General features: G+C 32.5%; 1 protein-coding gene across 2 annotated transcripts; it reads left to right on the top strand.

The window, feature by feature from the left end:
- Positions 1-5,159: 5,159 nt before the first annotated feature.
- LOC134251900 (cilia- and flagella-associated protein 91-like) lies at positions 5,160-20,244 on the top strand. 2 transcript variants are annotated; one of them, XM_062734351.1, is made up of 16 exons: positions 5,160-5,369; positions 5,698-5,774; positions 5,961-6,118; positions 6,271-6,417; positions 6,683-6,867; positions 7,058-7,235; positions 12,537-12,694; positions 12,937-13,259; positions 13,497-13,613; positions 14,252-14,278; positions 15,305-15,376; positions 16,246-16,392; positions 17,277-17,498; positions 18,609-18,757; positions 18,950-19,041; positions 19,357-20,244. In XM_062734351.1, the coding sequence occupies exons 1-16, from the start codon at positions 5,300-5,302 to the stop codon at positions 19,482-19,484; spliced, it is 2,250 nt and encodes a 749-aa protein (XP_062590335.1). In that variant the 5' UTR covers positions 5,160-5,299; the 3' UTR covers positions 19,485-20,244. The 2 variants fall into 2 exon arrangements, with proteins under 2 accessions (XP_062590335.1, XP_062590382.1); XM_062734398.1 differs by lacking the exon at positions 14,252-14,278 and having other exon boundaries at positions 5,161-5,369.
- Positions 20,245-21,127: the final 883 nt, after the last annotated feature.

Raw genomic sequence — 21,127 nt, 5'->3', positions numbered from 1 at the left:
GTCTATATATTCTAAATATCAAAGCATTACATCGAAAAATATAAAAGTTACGGCAATTTCAAGTATATTGTTCATTTCACGTGTTGCACGTGCGCGCTCTTGCAAGCACGTGCGCGCAAAATGACCTTCGTTCCGCAAATCTACACAACATGCCTACTTACCCTAAAAAGGTTTCCCCTTAATCGGATGTGTACTTTACAAGATCATTCGCGGACAAAATTTTCCCGAGAAGAAAAATAATAATAATAAGAAACAGAGTAAAAACAATATGTTCCCCAACTTCGTTTGGGGAACATAATTAAGGAAAGGCAAGAGACCTGCTTTGCTCCAATGACAAAATTGGAAAATTGGAATATGCATACAGCTGTTGTCAAATCCACTTAAAATGGCATTAAAAATATGTTTTAAGAGGAATTTCAATATGCAATATCATTGTAATCTTTAATAGACTTTTAGCTTAATTCTTCAATTATCCACTGATTTAGTAATTTTTCATAATAGCCTGATAATAATTCTTCAGTCAATGTGTCTCTTTAAAATGGCAAATCTGTAATTTTTTATTTTGAAATAGCCCATAAATTTCATTACATATTTTAAGCAAAGTGCTTTGCAGTTTTCTAAATTCTACATATGAGAGAGAGAGAGAGAGAGAGAGAAAGAAATTTATTTATAAAGTATCAACCCTCATATATTCATGGTATCCAAGGCTTTTCTGTATTCACTTACAGTATAGTACAAAGACCTGACTGCCTCTTTGGTCTGTGGAGCACCTGGAAATATATTTAAATCAATGAATGACATCTTTAATTTCAGGTCAGAACTCCGAGCTAAAATAACTTCATTTATCAAAATAAATAATCAAATACTTGTAAATAATTTTACGTTTTTCAGTAAAAATCCTTTCATCAGAAAGCAATTTGATATTGCTACGTTATACGTTACTAAGTGTGAAGGATTTTTCAGGGTTACTCCTAGTAATTCTACCCCGTCTGAAAATCACTTTTGTCAGAAAGTTGTAATATCTTGTCCCAAGAACTTTAATTTGATATGGCGGTGTGATAAGAAAATACCAATTTTTCATCATATAAAAGGTATGTTCATGAGTGGAGTTCAGATGCCCATTTAGATTTAAAAATCATTATCTAAACTGGAAGTTGCAAACTTGTTTCTTTCAGACATAGGAAATTGACCAAATAATGAGAAATCACAATGGGTCACCTGAAACTTTTTTCCCATCTTAAATGTATGACTCAAGTCATTTTCTAATCCTACCTGACACTCTAAACAAAAATACATGTGTATCTTTTTAAATATTATATTTACAAGAACAGGTAGGATTACATTAGTCAGGTAGTATTGAACTACCCCCCCCCCCTTCCAATATATTTTTTTTTTATCTTGAAAATATTTATAACTATTCTTGAAGTTTTTAAAATGAGTGTTTCTTGTACAATTACTTATGCTTTGCTCATTGTCAATGTTAAAGTGAAAGACACCAATTAAGTAAATATCAATACTAGTTGATTTATTATTGTTGCATCAATTTATTAATTGAAAGACCCCCCCCCCCCTTTCAAAAAAAAGGGGGATTGATGTATCCCAACTTTTGACAAATCATAAATTGTACACTGTATTATTGAACAACTCTACTACCCTATTACCCCTCTCTTCCCTTATCTCAATTTCTTCTAAAAATTCAACAAATCTGCCAAGGAAATTGCTTTTCAAAATATTCTTGTAATTTGAAAGAATAATCTACATTCTAGTGGACTTTTTTCTAGTTGAACATAGTAGAACACACAGCTGGACACATTTGTCCACTGAATAAGAAAACATTGTAATCTCACACCTAACCGCTAGGTAATGGGACCGACTTTTTTCAGCTTAATCATGTCTACACCTTAGAGAACTTTCAAACCTAATATGTTTTTGTGAACAAAATTAGTATACATTTTGGAAACAAATGTATTGACTCTTAAAAAAATTATTTCAAAGAAAGAAAAGATATGATGAAACTTACAAATTACATCAATTTCTTACAAATCTGATATTTTACCTTCTAGTCTCCTAGGTTTGCTGAAAATTAAGTTTTCAAAAAACTTTCTAACGGAGTAACGTAGTACAAAGTTTGAGGAAATAACTTGTGCTAAGAATTACATGTATAGTCACTTATAGTTTTTTAGTACCTTAAGTTCTTCTAAGTAATTTCAAGACAGTGATTTGTCATGTTGTAATATTGAGGAAATATCTTGAGCTAATTACTTAAAGTTTTATACCATGTTCTTATAGTTATTTAAAAAAATTGATTTGCAGAATTTTTATTATCTAATTTGACTAGGTAATTTGTAACAGCACCTTCATAGAAGAAAGCAACAGAAAGTTTCTCAAAAACATACTGCTGTTGTTAAATGTGGCCAAAAAAAGTATAACCTAATAGAAATGGGGTTGAGTCTGTACACAGGATTATTTTCGCCCCACTTTATTTTTGCCCTTTCAATCTTGCAAATTTTGCCCCGTCTTAAATTCACCTAGTTACACTTTTCTTTAAGAAATTACACTGTTTTCTTTGAATTCGCCCCGTTTTTAATTTGCCCAACCAAAGTAAGGGCGAAAATAAACCAGAAGCAAAATTCCCATGTATACAGTAGTCCCTTTCTCATGACATTAAAAGATTATGAAAAATTTTCAATTCAGAAAAAAGTTCATTTAAAGCTTAAGCTATGGCATACCTAGTCTTAATTAAGCTATTATTTGCCTACACAAAAATATTAATTTTATACTAGAAAGTAAAGTATCAATCAAATATATAAAATCCATTAAAAATCTGCAAAATGCATAAAGTTTTTTTTTTCATCTTTGTTTAGAAGTAAAACATATTTCCGAAATGTGCATCAATAATTTGTTCACAAAAGAATGTTAGCTTAGAGAGTTCTTTTTTATAACTCTATACTAATTGACGTCCCTCCTAACAAGTTACCTTGTCAATCTTGCCTGCTTCCCACAGTCAAAAGTCCCAATCCTAGCATACCAGGATGATTCAGGGTAAATAATGTATCAACACCTTTATAAAGTGATTACGAACCTCGGTTAATTAAGGCCCATTGTTGTGAATACCACCACAAGGACCGGGATAGCTACAGTGCTGCCACTGGTCATCTGAAAGTGACTGACACATCAATCACCTGTCTTTTACTTTCACCTGAAAAATTCAATAAAGCATCAACACATCATGTACATTTAACAAGTTGAAAAAAAAATCAATCATTTACCTACAGATAGAAGTATCTTCAATATTATTTAACTTTGTTCAACAATTATCCCACCTGCATAAGATTTTAATTTCATTTACTGTTAAATTTCTTCAGCATATCAAAGGACTGACCGTATAATACTATATGCTCATATCTAACCTTTGAAGGCATACAATTATCCTTTGTTGAAATTATTTTCGTTGGATTTCTAACTTGTGCAAAGGTTCCCAGGTCAATGAAACAATACAGTTACAAGTTTTCAATTGATGTTCACCATTGAGGAGATCTGGAATGGCTACAGCTTTAGTTCCTGTGGTTATTAAATATCAGGTGTAGAATATTAAATAGAGGTTTCAGGCTATTGTTAATCTCCATCAAAGAAGAAGGGAAAAATTTTAAGACACAGTTAACTGAAACATTTTAAAATTCAAATTTTTTGATTTTTTTATTTGAATAACCTTGTAACTGTCTAGGCAATACTGTCCTTTTACATGTAAATTTCAATAGATACACACATATCTCAAATCAAAATTACAATAACAAATTAATAAATCATTATGATATTTGCTTATCAAAATGAGCAAATCTCATGCTGGGGTCATCCCATTGTGATAGGCAAATTTAAATCATTAAAATGAGAAAGTACTCCAAAGAAGACATTGACTTGGTCACTTTCAACTCCATTAATTTCCATTTTGCATGACAGATGCCTCTTGATGGTCAAAGGTTTTTCTTAAACAAGCCACTGAGACATCTGCATTCAGGTGTCCAGTATCAAATTAGCTATTTCTTTAAGGCCATTCTCAATAAATCAATGTGGCAGGCCTCAATGTGTAGCAAAAACAGGTTTTGTTCAAGATAAATTTACAAATTATTTTGTTTTATTCCAAAAGACAGACTAATCTATCAACTTCATTGAACAAATGTTGGGAAATCTGAATTTCAAAGACCAAATTTATGGCAAATGTTAAAACTAAGACAGGTGCAATAGAACTTATAGAAGCCTCTTGAAATACGGGTAGTTTTCAAGGTCTTTTTTTTTTCAAAAGAACTTACAACTATTGAAATCTACTTTTACCGGTATATTGATTTTCTTTCCATTGAACAAATTACAAATTTAACTAATGTATTTATTGTTAAATATAATTTTCAGTATTTATATATATTTTTTAAAATTCAGCATAATATCAAACAGAATATATTCTATAGAATTAGATCATCTATGTTATTTTTTAAGTGCTTGAGGTGAGGACCCCCCCCCCCCCCAACACCAACCCATGCACCTGCCACCACAACCATCAAGCTAAGTATATGGGCAAAGATGTCAGAGTGACTTTTTCTTATCAATGGAATGACGTATTTATAATTTGCAATTGTATTTTTTGAAAGGAACTAAATCAATGAATTAGGTGATATCTTTACAACCTGCTTCAAGTCATTGCAGAAAGTTCTAATATTGTTAGGCCATATTTTTGGAAGTTTGGACCTAGACATATCAGGGAAATTGGGAAAATAAACTTTTTTATATTAATGAATGAATGATTTATGACTTTGTTTACGTTTATACATATTTATGGATAATGCAAAGTCTGAAACTGTTGTCAATCATTGTTAGATTAGCCTTTATAATCATTCAAACCTTACAGAAAATTCTTTGTTGCAAGCACATGGAACCGTCTGCTGTTTCATGTTTAGATGCGCCAATGAATATTTCAGAGGTGTATCGAAAGGTCACCATTTCGGAAACTCTTCCATTTTTTCCTAGCCGATATAAAGGCATGCTTTAATATTCATCTACAAGGAAAATATAAATGCATTTATGTTGTAATTATTGTCATGATTATTCTACTAAGGATAACATTTTGTAAATATTGATATATTTCTTTGCATTTTATAATTATCGACAATTAGCTTTGAAGTTATGTAAAGCGGGACAACTCTTCAAGGTATTTACTGTAGCTATGACGACACCATCGCCATATTGTTTACAATGGCCGCCTGGATAACACCGTAGATCTTACACAAATAAAAACTAAAGTTACTAAAAAATGGCGACCCAGACTCAAACGGTGAAGCGATCTGGCTTTCAACCAGCCAGGACACACGATTATCTTTATGGTAAGTCGAGTTTAGGGCAGTTAATAAGGGCATATTTTAATTATTTTCATATTTTCTACTCGTGTAATATAACTCTATTTCTATAAACCTTGTCATTTCTGATAGATTCTGTATATAAAATAATAAATTCATCATATTCAAGCAAGGAAATTAATATCATTAATGATTATGAGAAAAAAAATCATCGATTCTTATTTGTAAATAGTCTGTTTATGTCGTGTTTATCAAGCATACAGTACTGACAGACTAGTAACTTTTACTAATTTAATAAAGATTTGGTTAGGCCTAGTATCTGGATTTTTTTGAACGTGTATTTTCATGTTTTTAGACCCACATTATGTGTCTGCAAGTGAAAGGGATCATGCCAGGGCTACGTTCAAAGCTCATACAAGCATCGATCGTGTTGTAAGTAAAATATCAATGTCCATTGTATTTGTAAGAAGTAAAACTTATAGTATTTTCTATATATATTGCACACATTCTATATGTTCTTTAATGTTTTATTAACCAATAGGCTTCATTGACATTTTCCCATAAAATGTGTTTGTTTGTTTTTTTTTGCAATTTGACTGTCACAATCTCTTTTTCCAGAAACGGGTGCCATTGTATGACACTATGTTTAGTGAACTACGCCACCATCCCCGTTTTCAAATGCGATTAGATGTCACAGATCCTGTGCCAAAATTTATATCAAGACAATGGAGAGGATATGCTGACCAGGCTCGGGAGCAAATGATACGATACACAACGTAATTTACATAATCATAATGATTATCAAACAATATCAAATCATTCAACTTGATGTTGTTATTTAAAGTCTTACCAACTCCCCCCTTTTTTTTTCAAATGAAAAAGTAAATAAAAGAAAAATAAATGATTGTCATCTGATTTATTTCAACAGATTTAACTATGATCCAAGCGTCAAAGTACCACCTAAGCACTTTTCAGATGCAGAGGTAGGAGGACGGAACCGATACAAGTTTTTCAGAAGGCCAATAATTCCATTTTTACAACAAATTCCACCAGAAGTTATGCTTGCCACTGCCAGGTAAGGAATTATATTTAATAAGCTCCCCTTTATTTACAAACAATTCATTGTCAATTTGATAGCGTAATCTTACAGAATTGAGACTGTAACGGACAGTAATAGTCTGACAATATAATTCACGGTTAAGAGTCACAGTCATTGAAATTTCTTTGCATTACAACTGCTTATCTCAACAACAAAAAAATCCAAGAAAATAATGCATATACGAATTTGCTAACAAATATTTCACACAAAACTTTGAATTTTAATTCAATTTACCTATTAGGCAAGACCCACTGGCAGGGCCTGAACAGTTGCAGTTGGAACGTCCTCCAACCCCTCTGACAAAAACAGTAGAAATCCAAACAGACTACAGGGACTCTGAAGCCCAAACAGATCCATACACCCCTGAATATGTTGTACGTCCTGGATCCGCTCCTGAGTTGCTCACGTTGGCTACTCTGTCACATGGTAACATTATTTTCTCTAAAAATTGACAATATCTTTAATATGATAATTATATAAATGTAAAATTCTGAGTCAGAAAGTAATAATGGTTTTCATGAAAATTTAATTAAAAATTTTGTACTGAAATAAAAAACAAATTAGATTCAATAGGAAAAATGTTAAAATATTCTTAATTTTTATGTTTAAATTACAGGCCATGGACTTCCAGCTGGTTTGGCTGAGGTTGAGATGATAGAGCGTGCTCGAGCCAAGCGTGCATGGGAGGCAACTCTTCCTCCTCTGAATGATGTGTCTCAACTGGAAAAAAGACGAAAGATGATGGATGAGATGGAGAGAAAAGAATGGGCACTGAGAGAGCATGAAATTGAAAAGTATGAAATTTAAAACAAAAATCAAATGCTTCCTTTTTACTGATGTTCAAGTATTCTTTGAGTAGCTTAAAGGATAAATTTAAGTGTAATGCTTTTTTAAGCAGCCGAACTGATAAGACGTGTTTTTGGATAGCTCTGATCTCACCTGTTGTCTTTGTTAAATTATCATGTGTAATTGTGTTATGTTTCCCTAGCCAAAATATATGGCTGTGTCTAATGAATATATGGATCAAAGTATTAATTCAAGCTTATTTAAATCATTTTCTGGACTTACACAATCATTTGATGGAGATGAAAATATCACCACTACTGATGTGAGTATACCACACTATCTAAACGTGACTTTTAACAAGTACAGTATAACTGTGTCATTCCAACAGGAGAAATATGAAACAATTTTGAACTATTTGAAAGAAGAATTAAAAACAATTAAAGAAGTAGGAAAAAATGGACAGATTTTCAAGTCTGATTGTGATTCTGTGACGGCCACTCTCTAGGCTGGGACAAGCGTATTACATATTCAAGGTTCGTCAGCAAAAACCTAGCTCGACAAATTCATTCAAGACATCAAGAGTAAGGACACTAACGATACTAGTAATGTTCTTGAACAATCAACACCACAAATGGCATCAACACCAGTCAAAAGTGCTTCTCTTATGTCGACCAGTCTGTCTAGTGATGTACAAAATTGTACACATTGCGCAAGTACAATTCAATCTTTACAACTGGCAATTAGTAATTTAGCAAAAGAATTACAAGACCTGAAAGAAAAACTAAAGTGTCGAAAAGAAACGGATCATGACAAACAAATAATGCTTGACAAAAATACCCAGACGTCAATCAAGGTTGTGAAAAACAAGGAAACAGACGTACGCGGTTTGAATTTGGTGCCAAATAATTTTGTTTCTAGACATACTCAATGCGAACATCCTTTACCGGAAAAGAATGCAAAGTCTACAGCTGATTCTGGCACGAGCACGGAACCACGGAACCATCCGATACAAACACCTCCAAGATCTACGGGTACGAATGAACAACAGGAAAACTCTGGGATTGCCAAACTTATAATTGGCAGTTCAATTCTACAACGGATAAGAACCAGAGGACTACAAAAGGGTGTTCATGTACGGACAAACAGAGGGGCTAAGCTTTCCAACATCAAAGCTAAGCTTCTCAAAATAAATGTAGCAGAATACTCGCACATTATTATCCAAGCCGGGGGAAATGATGCCTCATCTCATCGGGACATGGACGCCATTGAACATGACGCTGCCGAAATCATCTCCAGCATCAAACACCGTTCTCCGGGTACCAAAGTGTATTTCTCCGAAGTGTTACCAAGACGGGATGTGGATGTATCCCATGTGAATACCACACTTAAATATGTTTGTTATGAGTATGGAGCTCTCTTTATTTCCGACAAAGGTGAATTCAAGGAGGCAAAGGGCATTCAGTATTGGAAAGATGGGATTCATCTCTCAGACAAGGGGACGTCGATGCTACTCAGACGGATTAATAGGGAAGTTTCAATTCTACGGGGAAATTCCGGTCGAAACATAGCGGACTCGAATGCAAGTTTTTACCAGTCTGTGACTTGCTACTTTTGCAGTGAACACGGACACACATCGCGCCACTGTAGACACGGACGAAAGCTTGATTGCTGGAATTGCGGGGAATTAGGACACAAGACGAAATCCTGTCCTTACATGTTCTAGGTATCAGGCAAAGAATGCGTAGCCGTTAACAACCGTACTAAATCTATATCAAATTCTAGTACTTTTTCTATCCTTAGCATTATTTGTAATGAATGTAATAACTTTCAATGTTTATGTGACGATACTGATAACTGTTATAACTCTACAAATTCTAAATTGACAAGAGAACCACAAGTTAAATGTAAGAATCAATCGAACACAGATTCTAAAAGTAGCCCTAGTTCAGCTAAAAAAACTACTGTCATTTCTCCTATGCCAGACTTATTCAATTCTGTTTCACAAGGAAAGAAAACGGTTCCTCTGACCCATAAAAATGATCTTCAAGCAACACAAAATAACCAAGGATTTGGATTGGTAAAAAAAGGTTTACGATTCGGAAATTTAAATATTCGTCATATTATCCCCAAAAAAGATGAAATTAAACTATTACTTCAAAACAGACAAACTTTAGATATTTTAGGTTTATGTGAAACATTTTTGACTGAGCAGATAGGCAACTCTGAATTGAATATTGAGGGCTTTGTCTTTGAAAGAAAAGATCGTTTACTAAGGGCAGGTGGTGGAATCTTAATATACATTTCAAATGAAATTTCATATAAACGTAGAGCTGATTTAGAAATCAGTAACATTGAGACAATCTGGCTAGAGATAAATCTGAAAAATTCAAAACCTATATTTTATTGCTCTGCTTATCGTCCACCATCTGCCCCCTCCTGCTGGGCGGAGGACCTAGCAAGGGAGGTGAACCGTGCCTCCTGCTGTGACGATACTGAAATAATTTTATCAGGTGATTTCAATATTGATCTAATGAAAGACCCCCCACAATACTGGGCATCTGCTTTAGAGGAGTTTGGACTTTCACAGATAGTTACTGTTCCTACTAGAATAACAAGTACCTCAAGTACCTTAATTGATCATTTTTATACAACGAAACCAGAAAACATATGTGAAACAAATGTACCCCCTATTGCTATATCTGACCACTACCCTGTATGTTTGACACGGAAAACTAATTGTATACAGCGTAGAGGAAAACATACTGAAATCCAATATCGAGATTTTAAACAATTCAATGAAAATGAGTTTTTAAGAGATTTAGAAAATGCAAATTTTAACTCACTTCTTGAGCTAAAAGACACAAACGAGATCATGATTAAATTTTATGAATTATTTAATGATATTCTTAACAAGCATGCCAAAGTAAAAACTAAAAGAGTCAAGACTGAAATTCGCCCTAAATGGCTTACTCAGGAAATAAATGATGCTAGACATTTATGTGATACATACCATCTACAAAGAAATTCAGAAAATTACAAATTTTGGAGAAATAAAGTCACACAATTAATAGATCAAGCCAAATCAAAGTATTACAAATCAGCAATTGAAGATAGTTCAAGTCCTAAAGAAATGTGGAGTTATTTAAACCAATTGGCATCAGATTCAAAAAATTTCACACCTACCCGTATAACACAAAATGGTACGGATTTCGAAGATTTACAGGATATTGTTGATATTTTTAACAAACACTTTACTGAAATATCCTGTAAATTATTAGCAGATATGTCAGTAGAAAGTTTTGATTCAGAATTATTAAATAGTTTTACAGAAACTAAACTAAGGAAAGAAAATGTTTTTAGTATAAATCATATAAGTGAGTTTGAAGTATTAAATATGTTGAATACACTTGATGTAAACAAGTCAGCCGGTATAGATCTGATTGGACCTCGTCTTCTAAAGCTTTCGGCAAATGTTATATGCAAATCTATTACACATCTTATAAATACTAGCATCACTAATGGAGTGTTTCCATCCCGTTTAAAACAAGCAAAAGTTACTCCTATTTTCAAAAATGGCGACCACGCAGATCCAGGGAACTACAGACCGATATCCATTCTTCCAACATTATCAAAATTAGTTGAAAAACACATAGCCAATCAGATACGTAACTTTACCTCTAGCTTTGATCTCTTATTTAAATCACAATCTGGATTTCGAGAATTTCACTCATGTCAAACGGCTCTAACAAAACTTACAGATAATTGGCTACAAGCTATGGACCAAGGAAATTTAGTAGGCATAACTTTCATCGATTTTAGCAAGGCATTTGATTTGGTTAATCATGATATTCTTATAAGTAAACTTCAATCATATCACTTTGACCAAATGGCTATTAAATGGTTTCAATCTTATTTAACCTCAAGGTCTCAGTGTGTAAAAATAGGTACATATTCCTCTGATTTTTTGCCCGTCACAGCAGGAGTGCCCCAGGGATCTATCTTAGGTCCCCTATTATTTTTATTGTATATAAATGATCTCCCTTTACATGTAAATAGAACAGATATTGATATGTTTGCTGATGATGCAACCTTACATACATATCATAAAAATGTAGAAGATATTGAAAATGCCCTAAACTCTGATTTGTGTCAGATAGAAAATTGGTGTTCCAAAAATCAAATGGTGTTAAATACCAACAAGACAAAATGTATGCTCATGGGAACTCAACAGAGAAAATCAAGAATAAATTCCCCTGAACTAAATTTATATGCGTCAAACAAATTAATTGAAAATGTTGAATCTGAAAAGCTTTTGGGAGTACATATTGATCATTCATTGCGCTTTAATTATCATATTGACTCAGTTTGTAAATCTTTGACTTATAAATTGTATACTTTACGCAGAATTAAGAAGTTTCTTCCCTTACACACGAGAAAAATATTTTATAATGCATACATTCTGCCTTCACTGAATTATTGTCTTACTATTTGGGGTAATGCGCCAGGTGCTGGCATAGATAGAGTTTTTAAATTGCAAAAAAGGGCAGCCCGGATTATTTTAGATGTAGCTTATGATGCCCCTTCACTACCATTATTTGAAAAACTTGGATGGCTGACCATTTATGAGTTAATTGATTTTCATATAAATATGTATTACTGTACAAAACACTTCATGGTATGGCACCAACATATTTAAGAGACTCCTTTGAATTTATTTCCTCTAATAGTTATGTTCTACGATCTGAAATGAACTATGACCTTCATCTACCAAAATATCGAACAAATCAATTTAAAAATTCTTTTCATTATTCTGGAGTTCATTTATGGAACAAATTACCTTTGCATATCCGTTTCTCACCAACTGTACAAACTTTTCGTAAAAATGTAGAAAAATTCATTATAACATGTAGAAACTAAAAGTTATATAATTTCATGTTCTTGAATCAATCTGTATATGTACATGTTTTTTTTCACGTCACGTTGTATTATTTATTATAATATTGTACGATGTTTTTAATATTGTATTATTGTGAATGTGTTTAGAGGGCCCCGAGGAAGACTAGTGCATTGCACTAATCGGGTTACCCTCTTTAAATAAAGTATTATTATTATTATTATTATTATTATTAAATTGAAGATTGGAATATCATTAAAATACAGATGTTTTACAACCTTACAATGACTTACATAGCATACTGGTATTCTCTTCATGTCTATGGGCATATGAAATCCATATACAAGCTAGCTGTTAAAATTACTTCCACAACTTTTTAGCAAAAAAGTAAAAATAAAAAATCATTGGATTTCAGATTACAGGAGGCTAGACTTGAAGTACTAAAACAGCTTCTGAAAAAGAGAGAAGAAAACCATGCAGAGTTAAATATCAAGAGACTGGATAAACTATGGACTAAAAAGCAGAAAGAAAAGGATGCTAAAGTGAAGAAAATCAGGAATGAACACATAAAAAGTATGCCAAATAAATTTTCATAATGCTTTGCTATTTTGAAGTATTTTCAAAAGTGAGCTCTATTTTCAGAGCACATTATTGGAGACAAAAAAAACCCCTCATAAAACATAAAGCTTATTTTGAAAACAAAATTTTATCAATTTAAAAATCTTTGAAAATTACAATATCTTAAAGATATTATTCTTGATAACAGGCATGGATATTTTCAAGTTTGCAAATTACATGTTCTTATTTTCTTACAGCTATCCGGAAGTTAACAAGGAAAAGGGGAAAGGTGGAAGGAAAAATGGAAAGGAGGGAGATTATTCAAGAGTTTGCAAATTTTGGGTCTCAAACCTATGCCCCTCTGACTCGCATAGGAATGTTTTTAGATCGAGGATCTGAACAATATGTAGTGAAGAGCCGTCATCTTAGCACCTATCAAGGTCTGCTAGAGCTGGAGGCCTCACTTCCAGATTTCGTAGTTAATCCACGTGTCAAGGCACCCAAACCTAAAACAGTCACAAAGACAGGGTACCTCAAGAGAAAATACAGACAGGAACAGGAACTCAAAGACATGCATATGGTAAAAAAAATCTTAAAGTTAGGGAAAAAAATGAAAAGTAAACATAATTAAAAGAAAAACATACTTTATGATGAAAACCATGTATTGTAGTACAAAATGATTGTTCTTATCATTGTGAATATAACTAAAGGTATTAATTTAAGTAGAAGGCATTCATGTTCTGTAAAAGTACTAGTTTTTGATTTTACGTAACATCACCAGGAAAATGTCATTTTCTGTCCTATTTTTGATAAACAGTCCATTGTGGAGGAGAAAGAGAAAGGAGAAGAGGAGCCTAAACCATTGAGGTTCCTTCAGAAGATTGAAAAGCCTATACCTAGACCACCTACTCCTACAGTGGACGTTCCCTCAGAGGTAATTTGGGCAACAGATTTCCTGGTCTAATTAATTAATTAATTAATAGTTGCTAGAGGTGGAAGGGGCTACTGAAAATTATATAATATTGAATAGGATTTTGTTAACAGGGCAGACTGATCTACTTTTGTTCCATCTGATGTCAATCATGTCTGGTCATTATTATTTTCTGTGTTCATTTTTTTCTTTTTACATTTAAGTTATTGGATATCTATTGTAACACTGTTTACTGTATATAAAGTTATGAGTATACATTTAATACATGTATACTCATTGTATAATGAAATTAAAAATTCAAACTTATGAAAAAAGTCATCTTACGAAGAATTCTAAAAGAAAAATTTAATGTATTCAATCCGAATTGTCATATTTGGTCATTTTTTCACAAACTGAAGAACACTGGATTTTTTTTTTTCATTTAGATAACACTATTTCATATAAGGATTTTTTTTTTTTACAAGTAATGCCCCCCCCCCCCCCCCCAACAAAAAAGGGTTTCATTTGTAAAAAATTTTAGTTGCTGACTTCATTTCGTAAATCTGTGGGCAGAAAATATTCATATATTGGTCTGAGAAAATTATGTGAATAAGTTAATGCTTTTTATTAATTGTTTTGAATACTAATATCTTATTTCTAAGGAAATGAAGACACCAGGAGAAAAGATAGTATGTAATTCATGCAATTTTACATATGTATACATCACATATCATAAAAGGAGTGCCTGATTTTGAATTTGATGTATTTCTTTCCCATCAATACCATCTTAATCATTTGCCCATAGCTGTTAATTTCATAAAAAGAAAAAAAAATCATATTTGAAATCTTTATTGATTTTTTGATTCATAAAAAAAAATTCATGATCATTTTGAAGAATTTATATTAGCATGTATTTTGGGGGATTTTTATCCCCTTGATGTATGTGTGAAAATTAACAGAAAGTGATATGTATTTATGATTGATAGGAAGTATAAATGTTTGTGTTCCAAAATTAATCATTCATTAAAAAAACAATTTTTAAATATATCCCAGAAGAAAAATTCAGAGCATATTTTGAATTGAAAAAGGAGCAAAATTGGGCAATTTTCCGACATGAAAAAAAATTAATTTAGATGAAACAGTTATCATAACATAAAAAGATGCATTAATAAATCTATATAGCTTTAATAGCACAGCAGCCATAATGAGAAAAATCACACTGTATTGGAAGAAATGGAAAGAGCACAATATATATGTTTGAACAGGTGTATTACATTTTATGCTTTAATAGGTACAAAAGCATCACTGCATGGCTTGTCAAAGAAAATAAAAGATGCTTTCTGAAAAATTTGAAATTATTGCAAAATTAACTTTTTCCCCATCCAACTGATACTAAAATTAATTAAAAAACAATGACATGTTTATTCATAATTCAAAACTCATTATATATGAGTGTTAATTTATCCATATTTATTCTCTACAGTAACTTATAATCATGGTAATGCTAAAATAGATAATATGTTTGTACATAAAGAACTGTTATAAAATATCCATAAATAGTATGCTAATGAATATATAAAAATAAAGCTGTGTATACCAGATGACAATTACATTGATGTACCAAAAAATATACAGTTTATATAAACCCTAATGTGCCAGGTCTGCAGATTCTGTTAGCTGAATAAGCAAGCTCATTCTTTTTTTATTCTTTACAGGAGGAAGAGGAAAAAGAACTTGCTGTGATTTTCTTACAGCAAGTCATAAGAGGAAGAGCTATTCAGAATATGGTGAGTACAAATCTTTCGTCTCTCTCTCTCTCTCTCTCTCTCTCTCTTATTATTATTTTAAGGTATAAAGACAGATTTAGAATTTTCCTTGATTTAATTTTAAGTCATTTTACATCTAATTTAAAGAAAAAGGTTTAAACCACATGATAGATGTATTACTTTGATTACTGCTGTATATCACTAATAGGGGGAGGGGGGGGGGTAATTTTTGTTGTATTAAAAGGATTTACAAATTCAGGTCCTCCATGAAAGGTTAAATTGTCTAGCTAATGTTTAATTTTTGCTTTCCAACATTGAAATTAAATCCACAAGAACTAATATTTTTTTCCCTAAAATACAAAAATTTGACCACATTAAAAAAGTGATTTTACAGTATTTATATCTTAACAACAAAAAATTAAAGCTGAGTGACTTGTACCCTCACACAGTTTCATGTAAAGTGGACAACATAAATATAAAATACATGGTTACTGTCTTGAAATATAAGCAATATTTGGGCGAGGGTAAGAAAACGTGATAGAGGGCGAGGCTTGCCGAGCCCTTTTACGTTTTCGACTCGAGCCCAAATATCGCTTATATTTCAAGACAGTCATCATGTATTTTGTTTATCCTGCAACAAAATTTTACATTTGAACGTCCAAAACAAGCTATTTCCGACAGAATTAGGCACAACTCTGCAGTTGAAACTATGACGCCATGGCGTAAACATTGCAATATACGTGACGTCACAATGCTTTTAGAACATCGGAATACATGCACGAGGCTTTATTAGGGCAGTGACCGGATAAAGCATTGGTTTATTAGGTTACCTTTATTAGGTCAATGCAAGAAGTAGTTGTAGGATAAAAATATATCCATTTCCTTTTCAGATTTTCGAGGGAAAAGAGAAAAGACAAGAACTTATCAAGGAATTAAGAAGCACTCATGCTCTACAAGATGCTGAGCAACAAATCAAGCAACAGGAGAAGCAAGCAACACTGGCCCTGCAACGCCAGCGCAGACTACATGAACACAAGGTATATCTTTAATAACATTAATGATATTCACAAGCATGTTGGATATTTTTCACTTCTCCTTTCAAAGTGCATCTGTATTCTGATCAAGATGCACTTGAGTAATGAGTTTATATTCAAAAGTGCAACAATTTGAATATAAATCTTCTTGCAAGGTGCACCCAAGTGTTGATGATAAATAAAATAAGAAAAAAATATATTCAAGGTGCAAGTACATGTACATATTAGACAGATGTGTGAAAACAATATAAACTCTGAAATGACCTTGTTAATTTGTCAAACTTTTAAAATGTGCAGTTTGACGACTAGCATCTTGATTTAGAATATTGATTGAAATTCCTTCAGAAGATTTTTTTATGCACTGTACAAAACATTCAACATTTCCAGCATGTCAAAACCCCCAATTCATCTATTATTCATGTATGAGTATTGTAGCTGTTTTTTTCTGTAAGAATAAGGATGAAGGAATCTTGATTAACGAGGCAAATGCATAATTAATTATCTACATAAGGATAATTTCCAGACTGACTACGGTTTTGAATAAGCAATATTCAAAAGTTAGAGTTGTATGTCTAAAGGATTATTTTAAAAGTCTGTATTGAGGAAATTTTCAATCTTAGATGCTTTCAATAATTAAGGATTTGTTAATTTTCAATACATGTACCTGAATTCAGTTTGCAGGACCAATATCTTATGTGCATTTTCTAAGGATTTTTAAAATTCATCTTCTCCCATCAAAAAAAAAAAAGAAAATGGAACAAAATTTCTTCAAAATTAGAGGAAATATATATAATTGATTTTGAAAGTAAAAAAAAATAAATAAAAAAATGGACAAAACATATTGTGCAATATGAAAGTAATTATTGACCTTTCACCTTTAACCTTAGGAATTACTGGTTGACGAGGCAATGAGCCAGTTAGAAGGTTCCTCCCTTGGGGACACCCTGGACTTCCTCAGTAAGGAGCTGGTCCGTCTACAGGAGGAGAGGAGGATCCACGCTTTCTCCATGCTGGCTGAGAGACAGAGGAGGATCAGGGAGGCTGAGGAGAGTGGGAGAAGGCAGGTCGAGGAGAGACGTCGCCGTGAGGAGGATGAAGTCTTCAAACAGGTCAGTTTTCAATTGATCTGACAAAGAAATTCAGTGTTTTAGAAGTTCATTTAGATATGATACTGTATAGCAGGTTAAAATCGCGGTCGGAAAAGATCGCGATTTGTTCAATTTTCAGCAAATCGCAGTCGTTTGAATTCGCGGAAAAGGAAAAACCAAAAATTTCTTAAACAGTACTTGCAAGCATTTTTCTGTAGGTATATATTGTGTGAAGTGTTATTTCCCGTCTCTATAGAATATTACGAAAGTCTGTAATGTATATGAGCTGTATATCGCGCATATCAGACAGAAAAGTAAAGTCTGTATATTGTGTCGATTTTGATCCCGATTGAATAATAACGAAACACCGGAATGATCCCGATTTGAAGTCAAAATTATGCTACGCATTTATTTTTTGTTTATTTCCGGGTCCAAATCAGAAAAAAAATTATACCGTAGTAAAAATGTTGAACTTTTAATCATATAATTGAAATTAATTAATTGTCGTTACCCTGTTTACTAAGTAAATGCCTTGATTATAGGTAATGACTGAGTGATACGCACGGGTGAAATTAAACAAACATGTTTTATTAAATAATTACATCGCACTTCTACTAGATGGCAAAATTAATCGTAAGCTATAGAAATGAATTAAACAATTATTAAGCTTTTAAAACAGCAACAACTACGTGTTTGTAATTGATCCAGACACTTGCATAATTATAAAGACAGTCTACATCTAATCACAGAAAATAATAAAATTTCAATTTATCTTTATAAAACGTTTTAAGAATTATTCACTGTATGTTGAATTCGCGGAATTTCTTTTTCCGCGAATGTAGCGAAAATTAACTCCGCGAGTTAATTTCCCGCTGTACAGTACTCCACTGTCCATTTCCTCCATTAGAAATACAAAATTTTGTTAAATTGTGATGTCAACTTACCAGTAAAAATACTTTTATAAATATTTAAACCCTTCTCCCTCATCTTTGAAGAAAGTCATTTGTTTTGAAATTATTTATACATGTTCATTATAAAATAGTAGAGGTAGATAAACTCCCTCTTAAAAAGAATCCCTTACAAAGAAATGGTATTTAGCATTTGAAGATATTTTCGTTTTTTTTGTTTTAGGTTGTCAAGGTTCACCAGAGGTCAGTGGATACTTACTTGGAGGACATAATTCTGGGATCAATTGACAAAACAGCTGATGAGCAGGCTCGTGCCGAGGTCATGGAACAGGCCGAAAAGATCAATGATCTGGCCTATGAAATAGAGGACAGGTATACATGTAGCTGAAAAATTTTCTTGTGCAAGACTCAGTTTTACATGCCCTCCCCTCCCCCTAAAATTTTAAATATATGCATAATCATTTACAATGAGATTTATAAAATTGTTAATGCATTACGAAAAAAATCATAACATTTATTTTCTGAATACCAAACATACTTCATCACTATACATTTTGTTTTCAGTCGAACACAGCTCCAGTCAGAAGAAATAGTTGCTGATCTTGTTCACTGTTTCTTATTACCTGAAGTTCAGAAAACAACCATGAGAGAGAAAGGTATGGTTTTGTACCTGTTTACACAAGTGATACATCTATGCCAAATATTCTTAGTTGGAGACTTTGAGTACATGCATAACTTAACATAATAATTTTGTCTCCATGTACCATTCAAACTTTCAAACTGATTTTTTTTGTGAACTATATTACTGGTATGGAGTCATCATTCTTGGAAGTATCTTTTTTCAATTGGAATTTTGATAATGAAAGCATCTTATCTAAGGAATAAGGAAAAATTGTTTGGAATGATCATTTCATCTCCATTTTCCATAGTATACTAAATGCTATTTTGATATTTCTTTTTATAATCAACAGTGAGAAGAGATCAGAGGAAATACCTCCTTGCAGCTCATAAGGAGATTCACAAAGAGGGAGAAGACATTCTCTCCATGCACGCTAAACCTGCCAAAGCTGAGACTGGCCCAGAAGATGGATCTTCATGAACTAGCTAAGCTACTAGGGCTGCCTTAATTTATCAATAAACCATCAAGTGAAATTTCACATTTCAGTGCTCAAAGTTCCCATAATATGTGGCTACAAAACAGAATTCTTCTGTGTGACTGAAACTTGTGACACATTCTAAGGGCAATTCTCAATGTTATGTCCAAACACTGTTTTTTTTTTAAGTCTAAGTATTTAAAACTGAAAGTTTTTATAAATTTTTTGGCACTTTGGTAAAAATATTATTTAACTAAAAGCTAGACTACCTTCAATCACTTGTACAAATCATGTTCAAGAGGAATTAATATAAGCTAACCTGTGATAGCTATTCTTTACATTGCACAGTTCACGTGTGCAAGTGAAATATTTGTATTATTTTAATTGTAAAAATCTGAATGTATGAAATGATATTGTATGAATTTGTTTTATCCTATGTTTTCAATAAAAGTTGAAACATGAAAATGACCCATTCTTCATCATTTATTCTTTAAATGACCATTAATTTTTAAGAGTTACCTCCCTGAATATATTTGAATTAAAAGACAAGTTTCTTTTTTCTCCTGTTTTCTTTATTATCCTTCTTTCTTCTTTAACAAAACAATGTACTTAATAAAAAGTACAAAATGGAAAAAAATATACGGTGTATCAAAGCTAAGCACCAGAGATCGCACAATCAAAGCTTGGGGGAGTTCAAAGGAACCCATCCACCTACTGAAATCAGTATTTACAAATCTAAATATTTTCTTCCAACACTAGTCTCTACAGGAAATGAATTATCTCATTTTCATGCTATGCTATAACACAATGATGAATGCTATTGCTAGTGTTTGACAATAATGATACATTGACCAAATGGTACAACTTAAACACTTTTCTCTTTCAATGATGTGCTGATAACAGGTATAAACATAGGTAATCAGAGATTACAGAGCTCACCTCAACAAATGTTGTCTTTAAGTAAGGCAAAGTCACACAATTAACCAACAAAAAGTGTACATTCCAAAAATGAAAATATTTAAGCAATTTTGATCTGATACTTTGAACAGACCTACATAAAAAATTTAAACTAGTTCTTCTTCATGAAAATGTAATCAAAATCCAGAATCTGAAGCAAATTTGAGAGTTTTCATCTCTTGATGCAACGTTTGTGCAAGTTTGGTTTATACAATGTTATGTAAGCCTTATAGTTTTTTGGTATTAGACTTGCACCCATAACTTTTACCTGGTCTATTATCTGAAAAATGCATGTCGAATTCAGCATCCGAAGCAAGTCCATTAGTTTGCATCCTAAGATTTATAGTCCATGCAAGTTTACTCATTATAGGGCTCATAGTTAATTGGAAATGAAACATGCATCAAAAACTAACATTTTTACTCATCCACAAAAAGTAGGTCAGATTCAGCATCTGAAGCAAGCCCAGTAGTATGCATCCTTATATGTATCATCCATGCAAGTTTGGTCATTAAAGAATCATAGATACTTAGAAATGAATCATGCATTAACTTTAACCTATTCACTCAACCGGAAAATGTAGGTCAGATTCAGCATCCGAAGCAAGCCCGATAGTATGCATCCTTAGATGTATCATCCATGCAAGTTTGGTCAATATAGGGCTTATAGTTACTTGGAAATGAAACATGCACC

The sequence above is a fragment of the Saccostrea cucullata genome, unplaced genomic scaffold (genome assembly GCF_032062105.1).
Source record: "Saccostrea cucullata isolate Sc308-1 unplaced genomic scaffold, CSIRO_AGI_Scuc_v1 ctg1031, whole genome shotgun sequence".
Classification (NCBI taxonomy): Eukaryota; Metazoa; Mollusca; class Bivalvia; order Ostreida; family Ostreidae; genus Saccostrea; species Saccostrea cuccullata.
Note: the sequence above shows the minus strand (reverse complement) of the source record. Positions and strands in the feature narration are given on the sequence as shown.

Coding starts and splice junctions, on each gene's coding strand:
- LOC134251900 (XM_062734351.1), top strand. CDS start 5,300: ATGGCGACCCAGACTCAAACGGTGAAGCGATCTGGCTTTCAACCAGCC. Junction 14,279..15,304: donor AGACACCAGGAGAAAAGATA/GTATGTAATTCA, acceptor TATTCTTTACAG/GAGGAAGAGGAAAAAGAACT. Junction 16,393..17,276: donor GCAGACTACATGAACACAAG/GTATATCTTTAA, acceptor CTTTAACCTTAG/GAATTACTGGTTGACGAGGC.